We start from the raw sequence: 10,940 nt of genomic DNA, 5'->3' as shown, positions 1-10,940 counted from the left end.
CTATCTATATATCTATAAAGAATTGATTTGTTCATCCGTTACTCTCCATTCGGATTTACCTAAATACCAGCCTTTTTCCTCTGCTTTCTGTTTACTTGATAATGATGATATCTCTTCATCGCTATTATGGGTGATACTATCAATCTCGACAAAATACAAAGTTGGAAATCTTTCTTCTCTATATATCCATGGTTGATTTATTATTGAACCATTTTCCATTTCCTTGGTGATCGTCGATGATGATGATGGTGATGACGATGAAGAAAGAGAAAGTAGAGATTTATTAGGTCTGGAATGTATATTACGTATATGACGTGATTGAAATAAAGTGATTATATCTGATGATGAAGGTAGAGTATAGAATTCTGTTGGACTAGGTGAAGGTACATGTGATGTAGGTTGAGGTATCTGAATGTTGTGTGTATTGGCAAGAAGGATGAATCGAGTGAAATTGTCTAATTGATGGAAGAATCAAGTATTTATATCAATATACAATTTTATCAAGTCTAAGCCTTATACATTGTCATCATGAAGCGGGATATGGAGGGAGAGAGAGTGAGAAAGAGGGAGATTTTGACATACTTGATATACCTTGTGTACCTTCATATAAAACATCTAAATCATTTTCATATAATTTAGCAGCAGCTTTTGAACATAATGCAGCACCTTGGCCTTCTATTATATCTTCATTTGTTGGATTAAGTAAACTTATAGCTGCTCCTGCAGTTGAAGGGTATGTCTTTAATTTAACAAGAGGATAGTTTGATTTGATAAAGTTTGATGATTGACCTAATGCCTAGTGAATGAAGGATTAAAGGAATAAGCAACTTATGATTCAGACAAAGCAGAAGAAAAAAATAATCATAATGCGTAATCTAAATTCGTATGTATAAGCAAGCAATGGAAAAAACCCAATTTACCTGTTCATGACTTCTTATCCATTTTATATCTTCTTTTTTAACACCTTTACGTACGACTAAAACATGACTTATAGGTAATGCTAAATCTGCTATTATCCTTCTTTTCCTTTTTTCAATGCTCAATAAAGAAGAAGAAGATTCCCGTTCTTCTTCTTGAGGAGATGTAGTATTCAAGTTTGATAATAAACAATCTAAAGTTTCAGTTACACCTCCATGTATAGTATTTTCTATTGGAAATACATGAAATGATGATGATGTTTCCCATATCGCTGAAAACCGTTATAATGACAAGTTTGGAAGATTTAGCTAAATGAAGAATTTCATCTCCTCAACATCAACCGAAATCACTCACCCGATATACTAGAACATGGAACTAGATCTATAGGTTCATCGTAACATGATGCAAAAGCTGATGCTGCCTAATTGATACATGTCAGCCTGAGGAGCTGGCTTACAAATCGGAATTCGACTCCTCTCAAATTAGTAATATCACACTTACCATCTGACCATACGTTCCCGGTGGTCCGAGATATGCCATCTTATGAATTCGCTGTCCATCTTGTTCAGTCTTTTGCCTCTTGGTGGAAGGTTCTCCCATACCGCTTGCATCGTTCGTAGTCATCGTTATCTGTCACTCAGATGTTGTTGTTGTTGACCAAGTTCTACGCTCCAATATGCTGTTACCGCAGTACTCTACTGTATATACTTGATTCAAGTTACAAGGACTTGTCTTGAAATCTCGAATATTTAACATACATATCTAATGAAATCACTCGATAACTTTAAAACCACTTAGTGTGGGGCACCGAAGAACATCTCAGCTGTAAAGAGCGGAATCAAATCAGCCATTCAAACGAAAATCCCGGTCAAAACGAAAACGCCGAAGCCAAAAAAGGGCGAAATCTTCAGTACGGTGTGTACGGTGTACTCCCTACTCTCACCATACAGTGATTCCCACTCCATCGTTAGCTTCCTACCGCTGCTGCCGCTGCTGTCACAAGGCAGTTTGGATCGATTTTATCAAAAAACATCTTAAATCGTCGTCTTAAAGCTATCCTTCTTCATCCTTCAATTAAAATAACACATATTAGGTAGGTCTGAACTTTGGCTTTTAGGAATAGGAAGGAACCACAACGTAGAAGAAACAGGGTGCTGATCTTAATTGTAATCATTTCCATTTTCTATCAACTTCCCCTTTTCAACACAAACAAACTATCAACGTCAATTTTTTGCCGCTCTTATTCATCATCAACCAACCTTATCATTTATCAACAAATAGTCAAGATGGGTAAGGTTCACGGTTCCCTCGCTCGTGCGGGTAAAGTCAGATCTCAAGTAAGCTATTCAACAATACAGTCCAGATAGAAGGAGGAGATTGAAAGTGAACAGGAAACGGAAAGACTGATCATGGGATTTTAAAATTAGGCTCCTAAAGTTGAGAAACAAGAAAAAAAGAAGACTCCAAAAGGTCGAGCAAGTGAGTATATGTCTCTTATATCGTCATCGTCATCTAAGAGTGATGAAGAAAGGGAAGATATTATGGATTAGCAGAAAAGAATAAGATGTAGTAGCTGGATATACAACGTTATTACATTCAACTTGAATAATGAAAGGAGTAGATGATAGGCGAAGTGAGAACGAATCTAATGGAGCATTTACTGACAATCCGCTTTTTCACCATTACAGAGAAGAGAATCCAATACACCAGACGGTACGTTGATAATGACGATGGATAGTTTGGGGTAAAGTAATGGGAATACGTACTGATCATATTTCGATGTCTGTATTTGTTGAATATATAGATTGTGAGTTGCTTCTTCATTTATAGTTGTCGTATAACCTGATGAGATTCGATAACTGATATTCCCCTTCTCTCTTTAGCGTTAACGTCACCCTTGCTCCAGGAGGTAAACGACGAATGTGAGTAGCATAGTTCTCAATATTTTGGTTACTCCATCTCAATATTCTACTTCACTTCACTTCACAAATATACGGATGATACATAAATCAAGCATAGTTCACTCTGAATTAAAAAATGAACGAATTACAACTAGAAATTAGTCTTTCGCTCCTATCTGAATCTTTTTCTTTCACTTTCTTCTCCCTTTTTCAATTATCTTTGCTTGTATGATTGTAATGAAGGATTGGCATCATACTGACTATTCAATGTTTTAATGTCAAATAGGAACCAACAACCAGCTGGTAAATCCGGTTAAACAATTCAACTTTTATCACTATCAAAAACAATATGGGTTAAAGAAGAATTGCATACTAGACTGGTTTGGGTTTGGATTATTTTTGGGAGAGGAGAGAATATCGGATAACATCAGTACCAAAAATAATATTGAATGTATTCGTATTTTCATCTTTGAACTTAATCGTTATGCCCTTTGGCTGAACATTGTAAAATCGCAGTCGATTTACAAGGTTATTGACTTAACCCAATTGTCGGATAGCACGTAATTTGTACTAATAATATTCAAGCGACTCTTAGCAATGTTACTGAAATTACATTGCTTAAACAGATCTTCTGACTATGTCAATGTCTACAGGAAAAATTCCATTCTCAGCTTTGAATTTGTTAGAATTTTAATCGACATGAAGTAAAAGTAAAAAATCTGCTTTGTCCTGAATTCAGAAATGGGCTTTTGAGAATTAATATAGCTCATTTGAACCATATACATATTTCCAAGTAAACAACATTATGTATAACAAACAGTACGTACTATTTGATTTTTATTGTGACTTCAACATTCGTCCCTTTTAATTTAACTGTCCTCAATCAGTCGGTCTTCCAAAAACCTGACCTGTCAAGTTGTAACCTGCTATTTGTAAACATGATAAGTTATATGTTTATCATCGTTAATTACTATCTGATTTGAATTTTAATGGCCATACATGAATCCTTTTATTGATTAGATGAACAAAGTTGAAATTCTGTAGCCTGTTACAAGGATTATTATGTATAAGAGCCAAGTTAGAGATAATGTGTGGTGTGCTGAACAAATGCTTAAATTCAAATAATCAAATAACGATATTTTATCAACATGATTTGCTTCAAATGTTTTTACATTATCAGTCAATCCTGCCACAAAATGGATCAAATAGCATTTAACAAGATGTCAGTTGATAAGTTTGGTCTTAATTGCGACATCTATATATACTTGAATATTCAAATTAACGCTCATTTCTTCCTTATCTTGCTTGGACCCATTAGCATATGCGAGCATCCATGATATTCAACTAACAACAAGTCTTGACTATGGTCAAAATCAATATTTTCAATGGCGTGAAAAAAAAGTGTAATACATATTCTACATCATATTTGCTTATGAGAATAATATATTCACCTTCATGTGATATGATGAATCCCAAGCCCAAGCCCAAACCAACCTTATCTAATCCAAAATCATTATTTATTTTTCTCCTAAATGATGAAGTTGTTTATTTTTTGGTGGCAGCGGCTTTAGCTTTAAGGACTCTCTTAACGATGGTAGCTTCCTCGATTAAGAATGCTCGGGTGATTCTACATAGTGTTTATATTGATTTGATGATTTGACAATTAGTTGATTATTATTGATTGACGATTGAATTGAGTTGATTGATATTGTAGATTGGCAAAAATAGATCGATTAATGAAAAATGATAGATAGAGAAAACATTGTAGTTTTATCAGTGATTATCCTTTAAAATATCGAAGCTGATTATTGACAAACAATCAACTCACCTTGATTTGACACATGGAGCACAAACTGAACCACCGTAAGCTCTGTTAACGGTCTTTTGTCTTTTTGAGAGAGTAGCGTCTGTTTATTGTGAGAGGTATGTATGTCAGTAAATCCAATTCTTCGACGACATCATTATTTATCCAATAAAATATCCCTTTTCTAAATGCCTTATGTACAAGCTCTCCTCGTGATTGATCGGAAAAGAAAATAGATACTAACATTGTCGTGGTCGGAGAACGGGAATCTATAATAGTCCATAAAACATCAGTATACCGTTCAAACTGGATCATATGAAGTGATACAATGTAACTCACACCTGGGAGAGCAAGACCACAATCACCACATTTAGGAGCAGACTATTTTATGAGTGAAAACATAATTTAGTCAGCTTAACTATTCCGTCGTTGAGGAATTCATTGATCATCCCAATCCGTGTAACATCCTCCATTATTTCCTATTAAATACCAAGCTTTCAGGTATTTGTTCTTGTACAATATCTATATCATTCCCATATAACGATATTATCGTATCTATCTCTTCTATCATGTATATCTTCTTTGACGCATTTTTCCATCTTTGAACAAATACTGTTGGAAATTATTTCTTCTTCTTCTTCAATTATTGTTGAACTGGAAATTTTTTGCGTTGATTCCATTCCCATATTTCTAATTCTCTTGAATCCCATAACCTTGTCCCAATCTCCAATGTCTCCATTCCAATTCCAATTCCACGCTTCCAACCTTATCATACCCATATCCAATAACCCAATAATTGTCATCATTCAATATAAAACTCACAGCAAGCTTCTTCAAGTGGTGAACTACCAATTTACCACCTGGAGTCTTTACGACTCTTCTTCTGTTTGAGGTGGTGTTGTATGGTTGGCGCTTTCGAAGGGTTACTCGTTGAGCCATTTTGAAAAAAGAGTTGATTTTACTTGAAGGATGAGGAGGAGAGATTTAACAATCTGTATATAATGAGGATGTTTTGATGAATTCGCTGCTTCGTCTCCGCAAACCAGTCCAAGCTACTGTCTATCGATAGTATCGAGAGTGAGAGTGTTACTCAGAGAGAGACAGTGAGAGTGTACAGTACAACCACAACCACAAGCAAGCGGCAAAGCAGAGGAGTGTAGAGTATAGACTATAGACGTATAGACAGGATTAGCCATGCACTACAAACCAAAGACATTGCCACTATACGCTGAATTACCGGGGATATTACCGATACACCAAGCGATTAAACGGGGATGTGGCACCTCAGGTCACTGCCTACCAATTTACCCTTTCGGCCCCTAGAATGCTTAACACCGACACTCGCGCTTTAAACGATGAACAAGTTCCACTCGTGTCTTTTTAGTAAAGTCATTTGTTATCATGTATAGGTTAAATTCGCTTCATGTCTGTATATCCTTCCAGAAGCCTGCTGCATCCAATCATTGATTTTCAGTTTGTTCCAGGTGACTGCACATATATACTGCTAAATGTCATTGTTCATATTACTTTCTGCATCATTATTATTTCGTTAAAAATAAAGAAGGAAATAAAGTGTATAAGGAGAACTACTATTAACCGTGTATCCGAAAACTTAAGTCAGAAAAGGGATGTATGTATATGTATTTGTAGTAAATCACTCTTATTTGTATTGAAAAAAATGTCCTGTGTATATAGTGTGTTTGTATCTAACAGTACAACATGATAAAAGTATTCAAATATATAAGGAAAGAAGATTGATTGATTGTCCATTTGTTTTAATGCAATTGAATGGCGATGATGATGATATTGCAAGAATGAAATAAATACTAGATATACGATAAAAGATAACAAATAGATACCAGCTCAACAAGTAATACACCAACAACAATATATCTACTTTACGACAATTACTACAATAACAATTACTATAATAGCAATCACAATTATCGGAGTCGAAATTACAGCAGCATATCTACATTTCTTAACCATTGAATCTGGATGATAACATACTTTTCTCACCCAATTTCGAGATACCATTTGATCAGTCATTACTTGTCCGTCATCTGTCATGGGTTTTGGGTGAGGTTGACGGATTGACCACCAACCACCTACAAACCATAATATAGGTAATAAGAAACCTAGTATAAACAACACTGTAGGTGCTTTAGAAGGTTTTGCAGACGGCAATACTACTTGCGGTATAGCCTTTTCGATATCCGGTCTGTCATTACCCAATTGCGTTCTAGTTGAATTGGTTGTACCGGGAATAACTGTTGTGGAAGATTGGTTATTTGATTGAAGATGGTGTTGAGAAGAACTATCATCTGAAAAAGCGGAAACCAGTTGAGGTGGTTGTGGATATGGGTGAGTAGGATGACTTTCAGTTAATATCACCATATCAAGATTATTATCCATTTGAGAGTCTATACCTCCCACCATAGATTCCCGGTAAGAGTAATGGTCGTAATTTTGGTGTTGCAGTTGGTGTTGATCCTGATCCTGTTGTTGATCCCGTATAATCACTTGCTGTTGAGGAGGAGGAGTTTGATAACCAAGACCAACTTTCTCTAATTCTCTTATATTCTTCAATATCTCTTTGTCTTTCTTCAAAGAAATTGGTGTGCCGTTGACGTTGCTGTTGTTGTTGTTGGTCAAAAGTGGTGGTGTGGGTTGTCGATGACGATATTTCGGTGTAATTATCTTTGATTCTTCTTGTACTGGAACGATTTGTCGAAGTTCCGATTTGGGTGTTCTTGGAGGTGTTTTGGTTATTATATTGTTTTGAATCTGCGTATGGGTATATGCTGGAGTAATTGGAGTGATCGGAGGAGATATTGGTAATGGAGGTAATTCTTGAATTGGTATTGGTGTTAGATATTGGTAATGTTGGTGTTGATGAATTTGAATTGGTGAAGGTGTTTTCGGTTGAGTCCTCTTGGTTTTGGAGATGGATGGTGTTCTGTCGTGGGGTGATGCAGACATCCTCGGAACTATCTTCAAAGGTGGTGTTTGAAATTGAGATTGGGATTGGGACGATGAGATCTCCGATAAATCCCAAGATTCCTCCTCCTCCCTTTGGAGTTGTTGTTGATTCCGATTTTGATCCAACGCTCTTACTTCTACTTCTACTTCCAAATCCCCAGCTCCATCCTGATTTCGCTGTTGTCGTTGTCCTTGTTGTCTCACGTTCAAATTCGAATGATGTTCTTGGTGTTGTTGAACAACTCGAGTTTCGGCTGGATGAGGATGATGATTTTGAATTTGATGTGGATATAAGATGTCCAAGGGGATCGAATAATTCTGACGTTGGCAAGGGTTCAAGAGTTGATATTCTTTTGCTAACATTATACATTCTTTTGGTTGTTGTTGTATCTCCAATTTGCTTTTTCCTGTCTGTTCTGATATCATTTCTATTTCTGGTGTGGGGAGGGGAGGGGGTAAAACGAGGTTGCTGTTGTGCTTGTTGTTGTTGTTGTTGTTGTTGATTTCCATATTTATAGACGATCGAAGACTGTTGATTGTTAATGGTATTGATTCCATTGATAAATCGTCTATCTGTTTTTGTAATATGGTTTGTTGATCGAGTTTCTTTACTTGTTGTTGTTGTTGTTGTCGTTGATTGTCCTCCAAGGGTATTTGATCGTTTAAGTATTGATTTTGGTCTTGATTGGATTGTACATTGATCATATCTCCTTGCGCTAGGAAACTCGATGTTTTGCTTTTGTTGTTGTTGTTGTTCCTCGTATTTATTATCTTCATCATGTTTTGGTTTTGATCTTGATCTTGATGAAGATGTATCATCCCTTCCTCCCCAAAATGAAAACCCTGTTTGTCATTTATTGCAGTATCATCATCAGCATCATCATCCGCTAGTTCATCTTTTAACCAATTGCCTAAAAATCCTAAACCCCAATTAGTTGGTACTAAAGACGGACCAACTGGATTGGAAGAATTATCAAGCTTGATAGGTGCACCCAAATTGAGATCAAGTTTCTTTTGATTTCCTATATTCGCGTCTTGTCTTCTTAGCGTTCTTTGCAGTACATTCGACGATGATGAGGGATTACAAGCTGATTCATCATCATTTTCACTTAATTTACTTGGGGAATCTTCTATACTTTGCGTCGGACCTGGTGAAGGTACTCTAGGAGCCATGGAAAATTGACCAACAGGTATTGGTGCAGAAGGTGTATTAGCATTATAGTAAGTACCTTGTTCAAACAATGGTGATTTCAACCAAGCTTTTTCCGTCATTAACTTGTTTCCATGTTGTAATCCTTGTTCTAAAGCTAAATCATGTAATGTACTTGCGTATGAATATCTAAATGGATTTGAACTTGCATAACTTTCATTTGAATGATTTCCTTCTTCTGAATAACTTTCATCGTAATTATAATTATAATTATAATTATAGTTCTTATCTGGGTTTGGTGTATCATACTCATGTTCAAGATTTGATGAGGGTACAGGAGAAGCATTCAAGTTGGCTGAATTCAAAGAAGGTGGAGCCAACCATGTCGGAGGTGCTAAATATGGATCAAATGTATTGCGGTCTCTATCTTCTTGTTGTTGATGTGGTCTAGGTGGTATAGTAGGTGGTGGTTGTATTGGTAATTGTGGTAATCTATTTGAAGGTGACCAAATAGGTTCATGTGTAACTTGTGTATTACCTGGTCTTTTATTCCAAGCTTCAACTAATTGATAATAAAAATTCGGATCTTCAACATCTCTTGAACCAATACCTTCTAATTGCCTTACGGTATGTGCAATAGCTACAATTCTTTTTCTTCTTCTTTTAACTTTTTCAGGTGAATTTAAAATTTCTTCTCTCTCTTGATCTTCTTCTGCTATGAGTGATCCTTCACTCTCAGAATTATTCAAATGATTCTCTTCTGAGATTGAAGGTACATAATGTGCTGCAGTACGTAATTCAGCAGTTTCACCTGAAAATGAAGATGCCCAAGAATAAGTTGATGATTGAATTGAGTTGTCATTAGTATCATCGCCATCCACAGCTACATCTTGCGTTATTTGATTAGTGTTTTGTCTTGCTTTAGATTTATTCGGGATAGGTGGAGGTGAAGGACAACAATCTAATGCTATACCAAGTTGATTAGGTGTGATCAAAGCTAAATCAGGTTCAGGTGAGTTGAAATCTGATGGTAAAGGTGATGACAAATCAGGTGTAACAATTTCAGTAGGTGTAACCACTTCTACTTGTCTTTCATAAGCATTAGTAGTGGAATAATCAGAATATCGTTTTTGTTGTTGTTGTTGTTGTTGTTGTTGTTGTTGACGTTGATTTATTCGATGATCTTCAATTGTGATTGGATTGGAAACTGATATTCTGGGTTTATGAGAAACGAATAACTGTGAAGGTTTATTTGATGGTTGACGACGTGATAATAAACTTAAAGGTCTCCAACCATTACCGTTACCACTACCACTGGCAGTACCATTTCTTGCTTGCAATCTGGCATTAAATTGACTTTTGTAACCAGAGTTTTCTTTATCTTCAGTAGCAGAATTCGATATAGTAGAAAATTGATTAGCAAACATAGTTTGTCTTTTCAATCTACCTAATTTTCTAGCTTGTTCAAGTTTTTCATTTTCCATGAATAATAAATTTTCTTTTTCTTTCTCTGTTAATCCCTTCTTATCTTGATTATTTACACATATATGTAAATGTGCAAATTCATTTATATGTTGTTCTTGAAATATCCTTACTGAAGAAGGCATTTTCTTCAACGTTGGTGTTGGTGTTGGTATCAGAGTTGATTGGTTGATATTTGTTATAGATTTCGATTGAGGTATAGTGGTATCAAATTTGGATAACCTATGTAAAGAAGAAGAGGAGGGAGAAGAGGAGAATGAATGTCGAGGATGAGAAGAGGGAGGAGATGGTGGTAAAGGTGGTAAGTTCGTTATATCGAACATTATGTTTGTCGTTTTTTTTTTGGTTTTTTAGTGATTAGATGGATTAAAAGCGGCTGAACGAATGAAGGAATTTCTCTTTAATTGATTAGCTATATTGAACAATCGTATTATATTGTACATTCATAATAGTATAAGACATACGTTTCACCACTATCCGCTTTTCCAATATGACAATATGACAAATATGTGTAAATTGTCTATTTTTCAATCCAACTCATAAGAATACTAGTTAATCTTGAACATGGGGGTTAATTGACAATGTTGAAAATTGATATTATTGAAAGTGAAAGTAAAAGATGGCATAATGTCTTTAAATCTTAATTATACTTTCCTTCTTAATGATGACGAATAGATACTAGATTGTATCAATTAAAGATTTC

General features: G+C 35.5%; 3 protein-coding genes across 3 annotated transcripts; all 3 read right to left on the bottom strand.

Moving 5' to 3' along the window:
- Positions 1–12: 12 nt before the first annotated feature.
- L201_007017 (uncharacterized protein) lies at positions 13–1,542 on the bottom strand (the record flags this gene model as incomplete). The annotated part of the gene is made up of 5 exons (XM_066222728.1): positions 13–455; positions 583–796; positions 921–1,189; positions 1,273–1,339; positions 1,420–1,542. 5 exons carry the CDS (start codon positions 1,540–1,542, stop codon positions 13–15), a joined length of 1,116 nt encoding a protein of 371 aa, XP_066078825.1.
- Positions 1,543–4,364: 2,822 nt separating this feature from the next.
- Positions 4,365–5,562, bottom strand: L201_007016 (uncharacterized protein; the record flags this gene model as incomplete). The annotated part of the gene is made up of 5 exons (XM_066222727.1): positions 4,365–4,446; positions 4,648–4,726; positions 4,868–4,892; positions 4,963–5,004; positions 5,446–5,562. 5 exons carry the CDS (start codon positions 5,560–5,562, stop codon positions 4,365–4,367), a joined length of 345 nt encoding a protein of 114 aa, XP_066078824.1.
- Positions 5,563–6,516: 954 nt separating this feature from the next.
- Positions 6,517–10,560, bottom strand: L201_007015 (uncharacterized protein; the record flags this gene model as incomplete). The annotated part of the gene is made up of 2 exons (XM_066222726.1): positions 6,517–8,074; positions 8,126–10,560. 2 exons carry the CDS (start codon positions 10,558–10,560, stop codon positions 6,517–6,519), a joined length of 3,993 nt encoding a protein of 1,330 aa, XP_066078823.1.
- Positions 10,561–10,940: the final 380 nt, after the last annotated feature.

The sequence above is a fragment of the Kwoniella dendrophila genome, chromosome 10 (genome assembly GCF_036810415.1).
Source record: "Kwoniella dendrophila CBS 6074 chromosome 10, complete sequence".
NCBI classification, from domain to species: domain Eukaryota; kingdom Fungi; phylum Basidiomycota; class Tremellomycetes; order Tremellales; family Cryptococcaceae; genus Kwoniella; species Kwoniella dendrophila.
Note: the sequence above shows the minus strand (reverse complement) of the source record. Positions and strands in the feature narration are given on the sequence as shown.